The sequence below is a fragment of the Coregonus lavaretus genome, assembly GCF_964263955.1.
Source record: "Coregonus lavaretus genome assembly, contig: SUPER_36_unloc_1, whole genome shotgun sequence".
In the NCBI taxonomy this organism is placed as follows: Eukaryota; Metazoa; Chordata; class Actinopteri; order Salmoniformes; family Salmonidae; genus Coregonus; species Coregonus lavaretus.
Genome location: NW_028167175.1, coordinates 1,844,633 through 1,866,048, shown reverse-complemented (window position 1 = coordinate 1,866,048; position 21,416 = coordinate 1,844,633). Strand labels below are relative to the sequence as shown.

The 21,416-nt window shown below is 44.4% G+C and overlaps 1 protein-coding gene across 1 annotated transcript in view; it reads right to left on the bottom strand.

Annotated features, from left to right (window-relative positions):
* The window catches only part of pald1a (phosphatase domain containing paladin 1a), a 333,284-nt gene that overhangs the window by 21,927 nt on the left and 289,941 nt on the right, over positions 1-21,416 (bottom strand). Inside the window, exon 19 of the mRNA XM_084189079.1 lies at positions 19,709-19,864. Coding sequence (XP_084045205.1) covers positions 19,709-19,864 — 156 coding nt within the window. The remainder of the gene's footprint in view (positions 1-19,708; positions 19,865-21,416) is intronic.

The following is a 21,416-nucleotide window of genomic DNA, read 5'->3' as shown; positions in this document are numbered from 1 at the left end:
ACAGCCGACTCAAGCCAAAGATGAGTATCGCCGGTGAATAAATAAGTATTTTCCCTCTCTTTCTCTCGCTCTCTCTCTCTCTCACTCTCTCTGGAGTCAGAAGATGAAGCCATCACAGGCAGGAAGGTGTTTTGTCCCCTCTCTTCTTATGAAATGGTTTCCCCCCCCTGGGCCCTGACGGTGTGTTGTCTGTTCGCTGTAGTTATGATAGTGAGCAGAGCTGGCAGACTTGGTCTTTCATCTCCTACTGAGAAGATCCCACAGGTCAATACTCATTACGACCCTGGTGCCAATGCTAGTACAGGGGTGGTGAGGTGAGTTGGTGTGTGTGTGTGTGTGTGCGTGAACGTCTACGTGCGCGTAGGTGTGTGTGTGTGTGTGTGTGTGTTAGGGTCTTTTCCCACAGTCGGCTATGTGAAAGGCCTCACATACCAGGCGGGTACAGGGGACAGGGAGGCCTCTGTAGCACACATCAAAAAATAGCTGGGCTGACTGATTGGCTTCCCCTCCGGGAGGCATCTGTGGCATCCGCCATACACAAGCCTGCTCATTGTACAATGAACCACATCACGGCTCGTCTGCGAAACAGGCATTTCAAAATGTCCTCTGATGTTTTTACTCTGATGCAACGTACATAGCGGTGCATACAGAGGCAATATGGCCTAGTTAAATGATACGTATGTGGATGTTGCACACTGGTAGCTTTTTAAAAATCTCGGTTGACGTACCACTTCAACCTACATCAATGCATGGCAAAGGAATGTACTGACTCCCAACACACACACAACAGGCAAAGCATCAATACAGGACTAAGATCGAATCCTACTACGCCGTCTGACGCTCGTCGGGATGTGGCAGGGCTTGCAAACTATCACGGATTACAAAGGGAAGCCCATCCGCGAGTTGGCCAGTGATGCGAGCCTACCAGACGAGCTTAAATGCCTTGTTGCTTGCTTATGCTCGCTTCGAGGCAAGCAACACTGAAGCATACATAAGAGCACCAGCTTTTCCAGACGGCGAGGACGCATACTCAGAGCATGTCCTAACCAGCTGGCAAGTGTCTTCACTGACATTTTCAACCTCTCCCTGACCCAGTCTGTAATACCTACATGTTTCAAGCAGACCACCAGAGTCCCTGTGTCCAAGAACGCCAAGGTAACATGTCTAAATGACTATCACCCCTTAGCACTCACATCTGTAGCCATGAAATGCTTCGAAAGGCTGGTCATGGCTTACATCAGCACCATCATCCCAGACACCCTGGACCCACTCCAATTTGCATAAAGCCCCAACAGATCCACAGATGATGCCATCTCTATTGCACTTCAAACTGCCCTCTCCCAACTGGATAAGAGGAACACCTATGTGCGAATGCTGTTTATTGACTACAGCTCAGCGTTCAACACCATAGTGCACTCCAAGCTCATCACTAAGCTCAGGACCCTGGGACTAAACACCTCCCTCTGCAACTGGATCCTGGACTTCCTGACGGGCCGCCCCCAGGTGGTGAAGGTAGGTAACAACACATCCGCCACACTGACCCTCAACATGGGGGCAACTCAGGGGTGCGTGCTTAGTCCCCTCCTGTACTACCTGTTCACCCACGACTGCGTGGCCGCGTACGACTCCAACACCATCATTAAGTTTGCTGACGACACGATAGTGGTAGGTGTAATCACCGACGACGATGAGACATCCTATAGGGAGGAGGTCAGTGACCTAGTTTGCACTAACTCTTTTGACTCATCACAAACGCTGCTGCTACTGCTTACTATCTATCCTAGTTCACTCTAACCACTTTGAAAAGAAGGTTGACGACATCTGCTCCTTATTCACTCAGCCTATTGAGTCCGCTGGTCCCACTCACACAGAACTACCCTATGCCTAGACCTCTTTCTCCCCTCTCTCTTCAAATGAAATCCTGCGACTAGTGAGGTCCGGCCGCCCGACAACCTGCTCGCTCAACCCCATCCCCTCCTCCCTTCTCCAGACCATCTCTGGAGACCTTCTCCCATTCCTCACTTTCCTCATCCCTGACCACTGGCTGTGTCCCCTCACTTTAAAATGGCCTGAGTCGCTCCCCTCCTCAAGAAATCAACACTCGACTCCTCTGATGCAAAACACTACAGGTATCCCTTCTTTTTTTTCAAAACATTCTGACCAATTTTTGTGTATTGTTTTTTGTACATCATTTAGCAGACGCTCTTATCCAGAGCGACTTACAGTAGTGAGTGGACAAATTGTTGTTGTACTTTTTTCATACTGGTCCCCTGTGGGAATCGAACCCACAACCCTGGCATTGCAAGCGCCATGCTCTACCAACTGAGCCACACGGGACCCCAATTATCTTGCTATCTCTCTCAGAACGATCTTCTTGACCCTGGCCAGTCAGGCTTCAAGACGGGTCACTCAACCGAGACTGCTCTGTGTCACAGAGGCTCTCCGCACCGCCAAGGCTGACTCTCTCTCCTTGGTTCTCATCCTCCTAGATCTATCCGCTGCCTTCGACACTGTGAACCATCAGATCCTTCTCTCCACCCTCTCAGGGCTGGGCATCTCATGTTCTGTACACTCTTGGATTGCATCCTACCTGGCAGGCCGCTCCTACCAGGTGACGTGGAGAGGATCTGTGTCTGCACCACGTACTCTCACGAGCTACAGCAGTGTTTGTCAGACCATGAGACACCCCGAAAATCGGTCTTCTCTGCGTCCGAACGGTGGAAAGATGAGACTCATGAACATGATGGTCATCTCCGTTTTGCTCTACGACCCCCACAAGTGTCACGGGACTCGTCTGAAGGTAACCGGTACCAGTTTGAAAAAAGGAATGGAAGTATGGAGGTAGTTTTGTGCCTACCCATAAAAGGGGTTAAATATGTGTAAAATATATATATTTTGTTACGTTACAGCCTTATTCTAAAATGGAATAAATTGGTTTACCACAGGTGGACTCCAATCAAGTTGTAGAAACATCTCAAGGATGATCAATGGAAACAGGATGCACCTGAGCTCAATTTCAAGTCTCATAGCAAAGGGTCTGAATAGTTATGTAAATAAGGTATTTCTGTTTTGGGTGGCTTTTTGAAGAATCTCAAATATTAAATATATTTTGATTTGTTTAACACTTTTTTGGTTACTACATTCCATATGTGTTATTTCATAGTTTTGACGTCTTCACTATTATTCTACAATGTAGAAAATAGTAAAAAAATAAAGAAAAACCCTGGAATGAGTAGTTGTGTCCAAACTTTTGACTGGTACTGTGTATATATATATATATATATATATATATATATATATATATATATATATATATACACATACACACTGCTCAAAAAAATAAAGGGAACACTTAAACAACACAATGTAACTCCAAGTCAATAACACTTCTGTGAAATCAAACTGTCCACTTAGGAAGCAACACTGATTGACAATACATTTCACATGCTGTTTTGCAAATGGAATAGACAACAGGTGGAAATTATAGGCAATTAGCAAGACACCCCCAATAAAGGACTGATTTTGCAGGTGGTGACCACAGACCACTTCTCAGTTCCTATGCTTCCTGGCTGATGTTTTGGTCACTTTTGAATGCTGGCGGTGCTTTCACTCTAGTGGTAGCATGAGACGGAGTCTACAACCCACACAAGTGGCTCAGGTAGTGCAGCTCATACAGGATGGCACATCAATGCGAGCTGTGGCAAGAAGGTTTGCTGTGTCTGTCAGCGTAGTGTCCAGAGCATGGAGGCGCTACCAGGAGACAGGCCAGTACATCAGGAGACGTGGAGGAGGCCGTAGGAGGGCAACAACCCAGCAGCAGGACTGCTACCTCCGCCTTTGTGCAAGGAGGAGCAGGAGGAGCACTGACAGAGCCCTGCAAAATGACCTCCAGCAGGCCACAAATGTGCATGTGTCTGCTCAAACGGTCAGAAACAGACTCCATGAGGGTGGTATGAGGGCCCGACGTCCACAGGTGGGGGTTGTGCTTACAGCCCAACACCGTGCAGGATGTTTGGCATTTGCCAGAGAACACCAAGATTGGCAAATTCTCCACTGGCGCCCTGTGCTCTTCACAGATGAAAGCAGGTTCACACTGAGCACATGTGACAGACGTGACAGAGTCTGGAGACGCCATGGAGAACGTTCTGCTGCCTGCAACATCCTCCAGCATGACCGGTTTGGCGGTGGGTCAGTCATGGTGTAGGGTGGCATTTCTTTGGGGGGCCGCACAGCCCTCCATGTGCTCGCCAGAGGTAGCCTGACTGCCATTAGGTACCGAGATGAGATCCTCAGACCCCTTATGAGACCATATGCTGGTGCGGTTGGCCCTGGGTTCCTCCTAATGCAAGACAATGCTAGACCTCATGTGGCTGGAGTGTGTCAGCAGTTCCTGCAAGAGGAAGGCATTGATGCTATGGACTGGCCCGCCCGTTCCCCAGACCTGAATCCAATTGAGCACATCTGGGACATCATGTCTCGCTCCATCCACCAACGCCACGTTGCACCACAGACTGTCCAGGAGTTGGCGGATGCTTTAGTCCAGGTCTGGGAGGAGATCCCTCAGGAGACCATCTGCCACCTCATCAGGAGCATGCCCAGGCGTTGTAGGGAGGTCATACAGGCACGTGGAGGCCACACACACTACTGAGCCTCATTTTGACTTGTTTTAAGGACATTACATCAAAGTTGGATCAGCCTGTAGTGTGGTTTTCCACTTTAATTTTGAGGGTGACTCCAAATCCAGACCTCCATGGTTTGATACATTTGATTTCCATTGATAATTTTTGTGTGATTTTGTTGTCAGCACATTCAACTATGTAAAGAAAAAAGAATTTAATAAGATTATTTCATTCATTCAGATCTAGGATGTGTTATTTTAGTGTTCCCTTAATTGTTTTGAGCAGTATATATATATATATATATATATATATATATATATATATACATATATACATATATACACACACACACTGATTGTACAAAACATTAGGAACACCTGCTCTTTCCATGACAGACTGACCAGGTGAATCCAGGTGAAAGCTATGATCCTTTATTGATGTCACCTGTTCAATCCATTTCAATCACTGTAGATGAAGCCTTGAGACAATTGAGACACGGCGTGTGTATGTGTGCCATTCAGAGGGTGAATGGGCAAGACAAAAGATTGAACTGCCTTTGAAGTAGGTGCCAGGCGCACCGGTTTGAGTGTGCCAAGAACTGCAACGCTGCTGGGTTTTTCACGCTCAACAGTTTGTGTGTATCAAGAATGGTCCATCACCCAAAGGAAATCCAGCCAACTGCACACAACTGTGGGAAGCATTGGAGTCAACATGGGCCATGCCCTGAATAATTGAGGCTGTTCTGAGGGCAAAAGGGGGTTCAACTCAATATCAGGAAGGTGTTCCTAATGTTTTGTTCACTCAGTTTATATTCCACCTAATCATAACAGTAAGGATATAGCCCCAACCGACCGATACGACCCACCCACCCACATATTTCTGCATTCAACAACTGTTTTCATAGCAATTGTTTCCGGTCTATTTTGGAATTCAATGTTTTTATAGCGGGACGAAGGATCTGTTGAAACCGGTTTATTCCAGCTCAGGGACAGGAGGAACAGGGGCGGAGAACAGAGCGATACGTACGGTCATGTTAACATTAGGATGTTTTAAAAGGTTGTTATTGCTGCTCTACTGTTTATTACGGGAGGATGCTAAAGGAAAGGAAAGGACAGTAATAACTAAATCGGATATCTTAGTCTGACATACAGGTAAAGGTAGATTCATGTGTGTCTTCATCCCAAATGGAACCCTATGTAGTGCACTACTTTTGACCGGAGCCCTATGGGGAATAGGGTACCATTTGGGACACATCCTTGGCAGTGCAGTCATACCAAACCGTACAACTAAATCAGCTATCTTAGTGTTCACCTATTGGGACTGTAGATGGATCAATATGTCATGTTTTACTCCACCTCCTCCAAAATGCCTTTAGAACACTTCAAACAGACGCTTTAAAAACCTGACCAGCCTGACCGCGTCCCAAACGGCCCCCTATCCCCTTTATAGTGCACTACTATTGACTACTTTGTAAGGCACTATAAAGGGGATAGGGTGCATTTGGGACTCAGCCGTTGATAAGCCTGACATTGATTGGGCTGGAGTGAAAATAAAATGCGTGCCTTAAAGCAAAGCTTCCTCATATTAGGTTCAGCACTTCCATCTGAGTGGTCCTATAGTACAGTAACAGTCAGCTTCCCTCAGTGGTTCTATAGTACAGTAACAGTCAGCTTCCCTCAGTGTGGTTCTATAGTACAGTAACAGTCAGCTTCCCTCAGTGGTTCTATGGTACAGTAACAGTCAGCTTCCCTCAGTGGTTCTATAGTACAGTAACAGTCAGCTTCCCTCAGTGGTTCTATAGTACAGTAACAGTCAGCTTCCCTCAGTGTGGTTCTATAGTACAGTAACAGTCAGCTTCCCTCAGAGTGGTTCTATAGTACAGTAACAGTCAGCTTCCCTCAGTGTGGTTATATAGTACAGTAACAGTCAGCTTCCCTCAGTGTGGTTCTATAGTACAGTAACAGTCAGCTTCCCTCAGTGGTTCTATGGTACAGTAACAGTCAGCTTCCCTCAGTGGTTCTATAGTACAGTAACAGTCAGCTTCCCTCAGTGTGGTTCTATGGTACAGTAACAGTCAGCTTCCCTCAGTGGTTCTATAGTACAGTAACAGTCAGCTTCCCTCAGTGGTTCTATAGTACAGTAACAGTCAGCTTCCCTCAGTGTTGTTCTATAGTACAGTAACAGTCAGCTTCCCTCAGTGTGGTTCTATAATACAGTAACAGTCAGCTTCCCTCAGTGTGGTTCTATAGTACAGTAACAGTCAGCTTCCCTCAGTGGTTCTATAGTACAGTAACAGTCAGCTTCCCTCAGTGTGGTTCTATAGTACAGTAACAGTCAGCTTCCCTCAGTGTGGTTCTATAATACAGTAACAGTCAGCTTCCCTCAGTGGTTCTATAGTACAGTAACAGTCAGCTTCACACAGTGTGGTTCTATAATACAGTAACAGTCAGCTTCCCTCAGTGGTTCTATAATACAGTAACAGTCAGCTTCCCTCAGTGTGGTTCTATAGTACAGTAACAGTCAGCTTCCCTCAGAGTGGTTCTATAGTACAGTAACAGTCAGCTTCCCTCAGTGGTTCTATAATACAGTAACAGTCAGCTTCCCTCAGTGTGGTTCTATAATACAGTAACAGTCAGCTTCCCTCAGTGGTTCTATAGTACAGTAACAGTCAGCTTCCCTCAGTGTGGTTCTATAGTACAGTAACAGTCAGCTTCCCTCAGTGTGGTTCTATAGTACAGTAACAGTCAGCTTCCCTCAGTGTGGTTCTATAATACAGTAACAGTCAGCTTCCCTCAGTGGTTCTATAATACAGTAACAGTCAGCTTCCCTCAGTGTGGTTCTATAGTACAGTAACAGTCAGCTTCCCTCAGAGTGGTTCTATAGTACAGTAACAGTCAGCTTCCCTCAGTGTGGTTCTATAGTACAGTAACAGTCAGCTTCCCTCAGTGTGGTTCTATAATACAGTAACAGTCAGCTTCCCTCAGTGTGGTTCTATAATACAGTAACAGTCAGCTTCCCTCAGTGTGGTTCTATAGTACAGTAACAGTCAGCTTCCCTCAGTGGTTCTATAGTACAGTAACAGTCAGCTTCCCTCAGTGTGGTTCTATAGTACAGTAACAGTATGCTTCCCTCAGTGGTTCTATAGTACAGTAACAGTCAGCTTCCCTCAGTGGTTCTATAGTACAGTAACAGTCAGCTTCCCTCAGTGTGGTTCTATAATACAGTAACAGTCAGCTTCCCTCAGTGTGGTTCTATAATACAGTAACAGTATGCTTCCCTCAGTGTGGTTCTATAGTACAGTAACAGTCAGCTTCCCTCAGTGTGGTTCTATAGTACAGTAACAGTCAGCTTCCCTCAGTGTGGTTCTATAATACAGTAACAGTCAGCTTCCCTCAGTGTGGTTCTATAATACAGTAACAGTCAGCTTCCCTCAGTGTGGTTCTATAATACAGTAACAGTCAGCTTCCCTCAGTGTGGTTCTATAATACAGTAACAGTCAGCTTCCCTCAGTGTGGTTCTATAGTACAGTAACAGTCAGCTTCCCTCAGTGGTTCTATAGTACAGTAACAGTCAGCTTCCCTCAGTGGTTCTATAGTACAGTAACAGTCAGCTTACCTCAGTGTGGTTCTATAGTACAGTAACAGTCAGCTTCCCTCAGTGGTTCTATAGTACAGTAACAGTCAGCTTCCCTCAGTGTGGTTCTATAGTACAGTAACAGTCAGCTTCCCTCAGTGGTTCTATAGTGCAGTAACAGTCAGCTTCCCTCAGTGTGGTTCTATAATACAGTAACAGTCAGCTTCCCTCAGTGTGGTTCTATAATACAGTAACAGTCAGCTTCCCTCAGTGTGGTTCTATAGTACAGTAACAGTCAGCTTCCCTCAGTGGTTCTATAGTACAGTAACAGTCAGCTTCCCTCAGTGTGGTTCTATAGTACAGTAACAGTCAGCTTCCCTCAGTGTGGTTCTATAATACAGTAACAGTCAGCTTCCCTCAGTGGTTCTATAGTACAGTAACAGTCAGCTTCACACAGTGTGGTTCTATAATACAGTAACAGTCAGCTTCCCTCAGTGGTTCTATAATACAGTAACAGTCAGCTTCCCTCAGTGTGGTTCTATAGTACAGTAACAGTCAGCTTCCCTCAGAGTGGTTCTATAGTACAGTAACAGTCAGCTTCCCTCAGTGGTTCTATAATACAGTAACAGTCAGCTTCCCTCAGTGTGGTTCTATAATACAGTAACAGTCAGCTTCCCTCAGTGGTTCTATAGTACAGTAACAGTCAGCTTCCCTCAGTGTGGTTCTATAGTACAGTAACAGTCAGCTTCCCTAAGTGTGGTTCTATAATACAGTAACAGTCAGCTTCCCTCAGTGTGGTTCTATAATACAGTAACAGTCAGCTTCCCTCAGTGGTTCTATAATACAGTAACAGTCAGCTTCCCTCAGTGTGGTTCTATAGTACAGTAACAGTCAGCTTCCCTCAGAGTGGTTCTATAGTACAGTAACAGTCAGCTTCCCTCAGTGTGGTTCTATAGTACAGTAACAGTCAGCTTCCCTCAGTGTGGTTCTATAATACAGTAACAGTCAGCTTCCCTCAGTGTGGTTCTATAATACAGTAACAGTCAGCTTCCCTCAGTGTGGTTCTATAGTACAGTAACAGTCAGCTTCCCTCAGTGGTTCTATAGTACAGTAACAGTCAGCTTCCCTCAGTGTGGTTCTATAGTACAGTAACAGTATGCTTCCCTCAGTGGTTCTATAGTACAGTAACAGTCAGCTTCCCTCAGTGGTTCTATAGTACAGTAACAGTCAGCTTCCCTCAGTGTGGTTCTATAATACAGTAACAGTCAGCTTCCCTCAGTGTGGTTCTATAATACAGTAACAGTCAGCTTCCCTCAGTGTGGTTCTATAGTACAGTAACAGTCAGCTTCCCTCAGTGTGGTTCTATAGTACAGTAACAGTCAGCTTCCATCAGTGTGGTTCTATAGTACAGTAACAGTCAGCTTCCCTCAGTGGTTCTATAGTACAGTAACAGTCAGCTTCCCTCAGTGTGGTTCTATAATACAGCAACAGTCAGCTTCCCTCAGTGTGGTTCTATAGTACAGTAACAGTCAGCTTCCCTCAGTGGTTCTATAGTACAGTAACAGTCAGCTTCCCTCAGTGTGGTTCTATAGTACAGTAACAGTCAGCTTCCCTCAGTGGTTCTATAGTAGAGTAACAGTCAGCTTCCCTCAGTGGTTCTATAGTACAGTAACAGTCAGCTTCCCTCAGTGTGGTTCTATAGTACAGTAACAGTCAGCTTCCCTCAGTGTGGTTCTATAGTACAGTAACAGTCAGCTTCCCTCAGTGTGGTTCTATAGTACAGTAACAGTCAGCTTCCCTCAGTGTGGTTCTATAGTACAGTAACAGTCAGCTTCCCTCAGTGGTTCTATAGTACAGTAACAGTCAGCTTCCCTCAGTGTGGTCCTATAGTACAGTAACAATCAGCTTCCCTCAGTGTGGTTCTATAGTACAGTAACAGTCAGCTTCCCTCAGTGGTTCTATAGTACAGTAACAGTCAGCTTCCCTCAGTGTGGTTCTATAGTACAGTAACAGTCAGCTTCCCTCAGTGTGGTTCTATAGTACAGTAACAGTCAGCTTCCCTCAGTGGTTCTATAGTACAGTAACAGTCAGCTTCCCTCAGTGGTTCTATAGTACAGTAACAGTCAGCTTCCCTCAGTGGTTCTATAGTACAGTAACAGTCAGCTTCCCTCAGTGTGGTTCTATAATACAGTAACAGTCAGCTTCCCTCAGTGTGGTTCTATAGTACAGTAACAGTCAGCTTCCCTCAGTGTGGTTCTATAGTACAGTAACAGTCAGCTTCCCTCAGTGGTTCTATAGTACAGTAACAGTCAGCTTCCCTCAGTGTGGTTCTATAATACAGTAACAGTCAGCTTCCCTCAGTGTGGTTCTATAGTACAGTAACAGTCAGCTTCCCTCAGTGTGGTTCTATAGTACAGTAACAGTCAGCTTCCCTCAGTGGTTCTATAGTACAGTAACAGTCAGCTTCCCTCAGTGTGGTTCTATAGTACAGTAACAGTCAGCTTCCCTCAGTGTGGTTCTATAGTACAGTAACAGTCAGCTTCCCTCAGTGGTTCTATAGTACAGTAACAGTCAGCTTCCCTCAGTGGTTCTATAGTACAGTAACAGTCAGCTTACCTCAGTGTGGTTCTATAGTACAGTAACAGTCAGCTTCCCTCAGTGGTTCTATAGTACAGTAACAGTCAGCTTCCCTCAGTGTGGTTCTATAGTACAGTAACAGTCAGCTTCCCTCAGTGGTTCTATAGTGCAGTAACAGTCAGCTTCCCTCAGTGTGGTTCTATAATACAGTAACAGTCAGCTTCCCTCAGTGTGGTTCTATAATACAGTAACAGTCAGCTTCCCTCAGTGTGGTTCTATAGTACAGTAACAGTCAGCTTCCCTCAGTGGTTCTATAGTACAGTAACAGTCAGCTTCCCTCAGTGTGGTTCTATAGTACAGTAACAGTCAGCTTCCCTCAGTGGTTCTATAGTACAGTAACAGTCAGCTTCCCTCAGTGGTTCTATAGTACAGTAACAGTCAGCTTACCTCAGTGTGGTTCTATAGTACAGTAACAGTCAGCTTCCCTCAGTGGTTCTATAGTACAGTAACAGTCAGCTTCCCTCAGTGTGGTTCTATAGTACAGTAACAGTCAGCTTCCCTCAGTGGTTCTATAGTGCAGTAACAGTCAGCTTCCCTCAGTGTGGTTCTATAATACAGTAACAGTCAGCTTCCCTCAGTGTGGTTCTATAATACAGTAACAGTCAGCTTCCCTCAGTGTGGTTCTATAGTACAGTAACAGTCAGCTTCCCTCAGTGGTTCTATAGTACAGTAACAGTCAGCTTCCCTCAGTGTGGTTCTATAGTACAGTAACAGTCAGCTTCCCTCAGTGGTTCTATAGTACAGTAACAGTCAGCTTCCCTCAGTGGTTCTATAGTACAGTAACAGTCAGCTTCCCTCAGTGTGGTTCTATAGTACAGTAACAGTCAGCTTCCCTCAGTGGTTCTATAGTACAGTAACAGTCAGCTTCCCTCAGTGTGGTTCTATAGTACAGTAACAGTCAGCTTCCCTCAGTGGTTCTATATTACAGTAACAGTCAGCTTCCCTCAGTGTGGTTCTATAGTACAGTAACAGTCAGCTTCCCTCAGTGGTTCTATAGTACAGTAACAGTCAGCTTCCCTCAGTGTGGTTCTATAGTACAGTAACAGTCAGCTTCCCTCAGTGGTTCTATAGTACAGTAACAGTCAGCTAGTTTACCATTACTCAGCCTCTTCCTTCAGCCCTAGTTTACCATTACTCAGCCTCTTCCTTCAGCCCTAGTTTACCATTACTCAGCCTCTTCCTTCAGCCCTAGTTTACCATTACTCAGCCTCTTCCTTCAGCCCTAGTTTACCATTACTCAGCCTCTTCCTTCAGCCCTAGTTTACCATTACTCAGCCTCTTCCTTCTGCCCTAGTTTACCATTACTCAGCCTCTTCCTTCAGCCCTAGTTTACCATTACTCAGCCTCTTCCTTCAGCCCTAGTTTACCATTACTCAGCCTCTTCCTTCAGCCCTAGTTTACCATTACTCAGCCTCTTCCTTCTGCCCTAGTTTACCATTACTCAGCCTCTTCCTTCAGCCCTAGTTTACCATTACTCAGCCCCTTCCTTCTGCCCTAGTTTACCATTACTCAGCCTCTTCCTTCAGCCCTAGTTTACCATTACTCAGCCTCTTCCTTCTGCCCTAGTTTACCATTACTCAGCCTCTTCCTTCAGCCCTAGTTTACCATTACTCAGCCTCTTCCTTCAGCCCTACCATTACTCAGCCTCTTCCTTCTGCCCTAGTTTACCATTACTCAGCCTCTTCCTTCTGCCCTAGTTTACCATTACTCAGCCTCTTCCTTCAGCCCTAGTTTACCATTACTCAGCCTCTTCCTTCAGCCCTAGTTTACCATTACTCAGCCTCTTCCTTCTGCCCTAGTTTACCATTACTCAGCCTCTTCCTTCAGCCCTACCATTACTCAGCCCCTTCCTTCAGCCCTAGTTTACCATTACTCAGCCTCTTCCTTCTGCCCTAGTTTACCATTACTCAGACTCTTCCTTCAGCCCTAGTTTACCATTACTCAGCCTCTTCCTTCAGCCCTAGTTTACCATTACTCAGCCTCTTCCTTCTGCCCTAGTTTACCATTACTCAGCCTCTTCCTTCAGCCCTACCATTACTCAGCCCCTTCCTTCAGCCCTAGTTTACCATTACTCAGCCTCTTCCTTCAGCCCTAGTTTACCATTACTCAGCCTCTTCCTTCTGCCATAGTTTACCATTACTCAGCCTCTTCCTTCAGCCCTAGTTTACCATTACTCAGCCTCTTCCTTCAGCCCTAGTTTACCATTACTCAGCCTCTTCCTTCAGCCCTAGTTTACCATTACTCAGCCTCTTCCTTCAGCCCTACCATTACTCAGCCTCTTCCTTCTGCCCTAGTTTACCATTACTCAGCCTCTTCCTTCTGCCCTAGTTTACCATTACTCAGCCTCTTCCTTCAGCCCTAGTTTACCATTACTCAGCCTCTTCCTTCAGCCCTAGTTTACCATTACTCAGCCTCTTCCTTCTGCCCTAGTTTACCATTACTCAGCCTCTTCCTTCAGCCCTAGTTTACCATTACTCAGCCTCTTCCTTCAGCCCTAGTTTACCATAACTCAGCCTCTTCCTTCAGCCCTAGTTTACCATTACTCAGCCTCTTCCTTCAGCCCTAGTTTACCATTACTCAGCCTCTTCCTTCATCCCTAGTTTACCATTACTCAGCCTCTTCCTTCTGCCCTAGTTTACCATTACTCAGCCTCTTCCTTCAGCCCTAGTTTACCATTACTCAGCCTCTTCCTTCAGCCCTAGTTTACCATTACTCAGCCTCTTCCTTCAGCTATAGTTTACCATTACTCAGCCCCTTCCTTCAGCCCTAGTTTAGATTGTTAATTGCTTTCATCCTGTGTTTTTTTCTCTTCTGTTTTGTTGTGCAGTGTCCAGTTTTTTTTTTAAGGCACCTTTAATCCAGTGTACTATTATTATTTATTATAATTATTTATTGATGTTTTCCAGAGAACAAATATTTGTTCAAGAAGAGCTTAACGGTGGGCTTTGACACCATTTGTCCCTGGAGGGCGAGACTTCGGCGCTTGTAACGCCAGGGTAGTGGGTTCGATCCCCGGGACAACCCATACACAAAAATGTATGCACGCATGACTGTAAGTCGCTTTGGATAAAAGCGTCTGCTAAATGGCATATTATTATTATTATTATTACTTGATTCTTGGTTGTTTTTACCAACCAGAAGGCTGGAAGAAAAACTTCCAACTTCAGTTTGAAAAGAGTGATGAAGAGTGAATGAACGTGCCTCCTAAAAACTCATTACTATCTTCCAACTATAAAGCACTACATTAAACTGCAACTGACCCTAACCCTGACCACGCACAAAGGTCAAACAATTATCTTTAGTATACAGCTGAAGATTGCATTCTATGATTTTGTATGGGTCCCAAATGGCATCCTATCCCCTGTCAGCCCTGCTCAAAAACACAGTGCACTAAATAGGGAAGTGTGTGCCATTTGGGACTCAGAACTTGCCTTGAATATAATAACCAACATGACAATGGAGCGACAACACCAGCCAGGGGGGCTAACGCTCCGCTAGCAGTGGAATGCCCATAGATTCAGTGCTTTACTGTAGGCTGCACAGCTGGCCAAACCAGGACAAAAGACAAACCACCAAAAACACAGGGTCCCAGACCTTATGGAGTTCAATGTGTGAAGAACCAGGCCACAATAGAACTTGGATAAGCTTGTAAATTCCAGGGGGGGATATCCACATGAAACTCTGGTAACGCTTCAGAGCACACAAACTGGATGGGGAGGTTTTCCCTTGTTTTTCGCTCCTCTGAGGCCATTTTCCACCCAAACACTTACAGTACGACAGCTGGAGAGAATATAGTGATATATATGTCATTGTGTCCAAACTTGTGTGTGTGTGTGTGTGTGTGTGTGTGTGTGTATATACAGTGGGGAGAACAAGTATTTGATACACTGCCGATTTTGCAGGTTTTCCTACTTACAAAGCATGTAGAGGTCTGTAATTTTTATCATAGGTACACTTCAACTGTGAGAGACGGAATCTAAAACAAAAATCCAGAAAATCACATTGTATGATTTTTAAGTAATTAATTTGCATTTTATTGCATGACATAAGTATTTGATCACCTACCAACCAGTAAGAATTCCGGCTCTCACAGACCTGTTCGTTTTTCTTTAAGAAGCCCTCCTGTTCTCCACTCATTACCTATATTAACTGCAACTGTTTGAACTCGTTACCTGTATAAAAGACACCTGTCCACACATTCAATCAAACAGACTCCAACCTCTCCACAATGGCCAAGACCCGAGAGCTGTGTAAGGACATCAGGGGTAAAATTGTAGACCTGCACAAGGGTGGGATGGGCTACAGGACAATAGGCAAGCAGCTTGGTGAGAAGGCAACAACTGTTGGCGCAATTATTAGAAAATGGAAGAAGTTCAAGATGACGGTCAATCACCCTCGGACTGGGGCTCCATGCAAGATCTCACCTCGTGGGGCATCAATGATCATGAGGAAGGTGAGGGATCAGCCCAGAACTACACGGCAGGACCTGGTCAATGACCTGAAGAGAGCTGGGACCACAGTCTCAAAGAAAACCATTAGTAACACACTACGCCGTCATGGATTAAAATCCTGCAGCGCACGCAAGGTCCCCCTGCTCAAGCCAGCGCATGTCCAGGCCCGTCTGAAGTTTGCCAATGACCATCTGGATGATCCAGAGGAGGAATGGGAGAAGGTCATGTGGTCTGATGAGCTAAAAATAGAGCTTTTTGGTCTAAACTCCACTCACCGTGTTTGGAGGAAGAAGAAGGATGAGTACAACCCCAAGAACACCATCCCAACCGTGAAGCATGGAGGTGGAAACATCATTCTTTGGGGATGCTTTTCTGCAAAGGGGACAGGACGACTGCACCGTATTGAGGGGAGGATGGATGGGGCCATGTATCGCGAGATCTTGGCCAACAACATCCTTCCCTCAGTAAGAGCATTGAAGATGGGTCGTGGCTGGGTCTTCCAGCATGACAACGACCCGAAACACACAGCCAGGGCAACTAAGGAGTGGCTCCGTTAGAAGCATCTCAAGGTCCTGGAGTGGCCTAGCCAGTCTCCAGACCTGAACCCAATAGAAAATCTTTGGAGGGAGCTGAAAGTCTGTATTGCCGAGCGACAGCCCCGAAACCTGAAGGATCTGGAGAAGGTCTGTATGGAGGAGTGGGCCAAAATCCCTGCTGCAGTGTGTGCAAACCTGGTCAAGACCTACAGGAAACGTATGATCTCTGTAATTGCAAACAAAGTTTTCTGTACCAAATATTAAGTTCTGCTTTTCTGATGTATCAAATACTTATGTCATGCAATAAAATGCAAATTAATTACTTAAAAATCATACAATGTGATTTTCTGGATTTTTGTTTTAGATTCCGTCTCTCACAGTTGAAGTGTACCTATGATAAAAATTACAGACCTCTACATGCTTTGTAAGTAGGAAAACCTGCAAAATCGGCAGTGTATCAAATACTTGTTCTCCCCACTGTATATATATATATATATATATATATATATATATATATATATGTATATATGTGTGTGTGTGTGTGTATTCAGTGAGGGAAAAAAGTATTTGATCCCCTGCTGATTTTGTACGTTTGCCCACTGACAAAGACATGATCAGTCTATAATTTTAATGGTAGGTTTATTTGAACAGTGAGAGACAGAATAACAACAAAAAAATCCAGAAAAACGCATGTCAAAAATGTTATAAATTGATTTAGTATTTGACCCCTCTGCAAAACATGACTTAGTACTTGGTGGCAAAACCCTTGTTAGCAATCACAGAGGTCAGACGTTTCCTGTAGTTGGCCACCAGGTTTGCACACATCTCAGGAGGGATTTTGTCCCACTCCTCTTTGCAGATCTTCTCCAAGTCATTACGGTTTTGAGCCTGACGTTTGGCAACTCGAACCTTCAGCTCCCTCCACAGATTTTCTATGGGATTAAGGTCTGGAGACTGGCTAGGCCACTCCAGGACCTTAATGTGCTTCTTCTTGAGCCACTCCTTTGTTGCCTTGGCCGTGTGTTTTGGGTCATTGTCATGCTGGAATACCCATCCACGGCCCATTCTCAATGCCCTGGCTGAGGGAAGGAGGTTCTCACCCAAGATTTGACGGTACATGGCCCCGTCCATCGTCCCTTTGATGCGGTGAAGTTGTCCTGTCCCCTTAGCAGAAAAACACCCCCAAAGCATAATGTTTCCACGGTGGGGATGGTGTTCTTGGGGTCATAGGCAGCATTCCTCCTCCTCCAAACACGGCGAGTTGAGTTGATGCCAAAGAGCTCCAATTTGGTCTCATCTGACCACAACACTTTCACCCAGTTCTCCTCTGAATCATTCAGATGTTCATTGGCAAACTTCAGACGGGCCTGTATATGTGCTTTCTTGAGCAGGGGGACCTTGCGGGCGCTGCAGGATTTCAGTCCTTCACGGCGTAGTGGGTTACCAATTGTTTTCTTGGTGACTATGGTCCCAGCTGCCTTGAGATCATTGACAAGATCCTCCCGTGTAGTTCTGGGCTGATTCCTCACCGTTCTCATGATCATTGCAACTCCACGAGGTGAGATCTTGCATGGAGCCCCAGGCCGAGGGAGATTGACAGTTATTTTGTGTTTCTTCCATTTGCGAATAATCGCACCAACTGTTGTCACCTTCTCACCAAGCTGCTTGGCGATGGTCTTGTAGCCCATTCCAGCCTTGTGTAGGTCTACAATCTTGTCCCTGACATCCTTGGAGAGATCTTTGGTCTTGGCCATGGTGGAGAGTTTGGAATCTGATTGATTGATTGCTTCTGTGGACAGGTGTCTTTTTATACAGGTAACAAACAGATTAGGAGCACTCCCTTTAAGAGTGTGCTCCTAATCTCAGCTCGTTACCTGTATAAAAGACACCTGGGAGCCAGAAATCTTTCTGATTCAGAGGGGGTCAAATACTTATTTCCCTCATTAAAATGCAAATCAATTTATAACATTTTTGTGGCCTAGCCAGTGGCCTAGCCAGTCTCCAGACCTTAATCCCATAGAAAATCTGTGGAGGGAGCTGAAGGTTCGAGTTGCCAAACGTCAGGCTCAAAACCGTAATGACTTGGAGAAGATCTGCAAAGAGGAGTGGGACAAAATCCCTCCTGAGATGTGTGCAAACCTGGTGGCCAACTACAGGAAACGTCTGACCTCTGTGATTGCCAACAAGGGTTTTGCCACCAAGTACTAAGTCATGTTTTGCAGAGGGGTCAAATACTCAATCAATTTATAACATTTTTGACATGCGTTTTTCTGGATTTTTTTGTTGTTATTCTGTCTCTCACTGTTCAAATAAACCTACCATTAAAATTATAGAAAGATCATTTCTTTGTCAGTGGGCAAACGTACAAAATCAGCAGGGGATCAAATACTTTTTTCCCTCACTGTATGTGTGTGTGTGTGTGTGTGTGTGTGTGTGTGTGTGTGCGTGTGTGTGTGTGTGTGTGTGTGCGCGTGTGTGTGTGTGTGTGTGTGTGTGTATGTATCATTGTGGGTAATAGATTTCTTCCCCTATTTTAGTTTAATGAACCCAGATAAGTGTGGTTGCATCCCAAATGGCACCCTATTCCCTAGTTAGTGTACTACTTTTGACCAGGGTCCATAGGGTCCATAGGGCTCTGGTCAAAAGTAGTACACTATCTAGGGAATAGGGTGCCATTTGGGATGCAGCCTGTGCTGTTGCTTTGTCCACACTTGTGAATAGAACGTGCATGAAGGCGGCAGCTCCATTTTCTGAAGAGACCAGCGTGCACCACCACACTTCTGTTGTTGATTCTCAGCTGGCCTTTTATGAAGCAGCTGGAATTCCTTTTTCTTTCTTTCTCCGTCGTTCTAAGAAGCTTCTTGCAACCGACCAAATTGACTTCACATTTCAATCAATATTCAGTAAACATCCTGGATGACATCCGTGGTTGTGTTCCTATGGGCCCTGGTCTAAAGTAGTGCCCTCTATAAAAGGGGAAACGGTGCCATTTGGAGCACAATCAAGTGCTTCTGAATGAGGAGAGGAAGAGAGGAGGTCTCTGCTCTCCCCTCACATTGCCTCAGTGAAGTTTCCACGGGCAAATCGAGGGTTGAATGTGTGTCAGTCTGTGAGGAGGTGCGAGGGGTGCACAGGGGGTTGTATGTGCTGTGGATCAGATATCAGATGGCCTGGGTCTGGAAACCTGCCACACGTTTCCTCACTGCACAAAAAAAGGGCTGATGGGGTCCTTTTCCTTCATAAGCCACAGCAGCATTATTCTGAGATTTCATTGGACCGGTATAGGTCAAAGAAACCGAAACTGGCAAATCTGACAACTGGATATAAGAATACAATATAATACAAAAACAATAACTGGCCGCTGATGTTGGATGATATCCCAACTTAATTTTTTTATTAAAAAGTTAGGATAAAAGTGATGAATTTGACCAGGTTTGGGGAAATTCCATTTAATTTTCCCTCATTGAAATGCAATTTTCTATTTGAAAAGCAATTTTCCTAATTGAAAATATTTTTTGCCCCATGGAAAAGCAATGGGGGGAAATGTATTTAGAATTGATATTTCAGTTTACTTCCTGAATTGACTGAAATGAAATAGAATTCACCCCAGCTCTGTAGTAATCATGAAGGTAATTCTATAACCTCATTCTGGGTCAGAATTTACTATAGGGTGAGTGTTTCTACTGTTCTGCTGTGTGAATGGGAGGCCCACCCAATGAAGATATAGTCCAGTCCAGTCCAGTCCAGTCCAGTCCAGTCTAGTCTAGTCTAGTCTAGTCTAGTCTAGTCTAGTCTAGTCTAGTCTAGTCTAGTCCAGTCCAGTCCAGTCTCTTCTATCCTAGGTCAGTGTACTGTGAGTTGTGCTGTGGGAATGAATGGGAGGCCAACCAACCTGTTGCATCCAGGCGGTAAAGGATCGTTGCCAGGAGTCCTTCTTCTCCAGGTGCAGATAGCTGTTGAAGAGGATGAGGTACATGTATCGCTCCAGATACTGGAGGCTCTTCAGAAGCAGCTGCTGCACCTCCTTCTCCGTCTTACCACTTTTAATCTGCAGGGGAATCATGGAAAGAGGAGTCATTGAAGTTATTTTATTTCAAGTGAACAGCAGCGTCCCACACTACAACGGTAACTAACACATGGTGGGGAAGAAACAATACTTTAATTTAGGTGAACTATCCCTTTAATTAATGTTTAGGTGAACTATCCCTTTAATTAATGTTTAGGTGAACTATCCCTTTAATTAATGTTTAGGTGAACTACCCCTTTAATTAATGTTTAGGTGAACTATCCCTTTAATTAATGTTTAGGTGAACTATCCCTTTAATTAATGTTTAGGTGAACTACCCCTTTAATTAATGTTTAGGTGAACTATCCCTTTAATTAATGTTTAGGTGAACTATCCCTTTAATTAATGTTTAGGTGAACTACCCCTTTAATTAATGTTTAGGTGAACTATCCCTTTAATTAATGTTTAGGTGAACTATCCCTTTAATTAATGTTTAGGTGAACTATCCCTTTAATTAATGTTTAGGTGAACTACCCCTTTAATTAATATTTAGGTGAATTCCCCCTTTAATTAATGTTTAGGTGAACTACCCCTTTAATTAATGTTTAGGTGAACTATCCCTTTAATTTATGTTTAGGTGAACTACCCCTTTAATTAATGTTTAGGTGAACTACCCCTTTAATTAATGTTTAGGTGAACTATCCCTTTAATTAATGTTTAGGTGAACTACCCCTTTAATTAATGTTTAGGTGAACTATCCCTTTAATTAATGTTTAGGTGAACTATCCCTTTAATTAATGTTTAGGTGAACTACCCCTTTAATTAATGTTTAGGTGAACTATCCCTTTAATTAATGTTTAGGTGAACTACCCTTTAATTAATGTTTAGGTGAACTATCCCTTTAATTAATGTTTAGGTGAACTATCCCTTTAATTAATGTTTAGGTGAACTATCCCTTTAATTAATGTGGTGAATCAGACTGCTGTGAGATTGATCCCAAGACATATCTCAACTACGTTTGATCTGGGGGGGTCATTATTATGGGTGTCGTCTAATTTCTATACATGGGTAAAGACTGGGGTACTAGCAATGTGAAGGTCATGGGTTCAATTCATCAGGGATCAGATCATACACACTAAATGTATGCACATTGTAATGTATGTCACTTTGGATAATAGTGTCCTCTCAGTGCTACAGTATATAGTGTATTATCATTATATTAAAGTGGTCTCTGTTTGGCCACGCATGAATACAGCACAGCCTGGTGAGAATAAATCACAGTGCGACCCCTTCAACCGGCCTTAATAGCCAGGTAACCGCATGCCATTATGGATACATTTGAGCAGCTAAAGGTCAGATAGCTGTATGTCTCCTCTAATGGGTTATAGCAGCTAAAGGTCAGATAGCTATATGTCTCTAATGGGTTATAGCAGCTAAAGGTCAGATAGCTGTATGTCTATGCACGTTTTTTGGGACGTAACATTCCTCAATAGGATGCTAACTAGTTAAAATTTTAAATATGGGATCTAGCTAATGATTAGGCCAATAGGGCAGATGCAGATGGGCAACCCCATGATTCAGCCTATTTATTTAT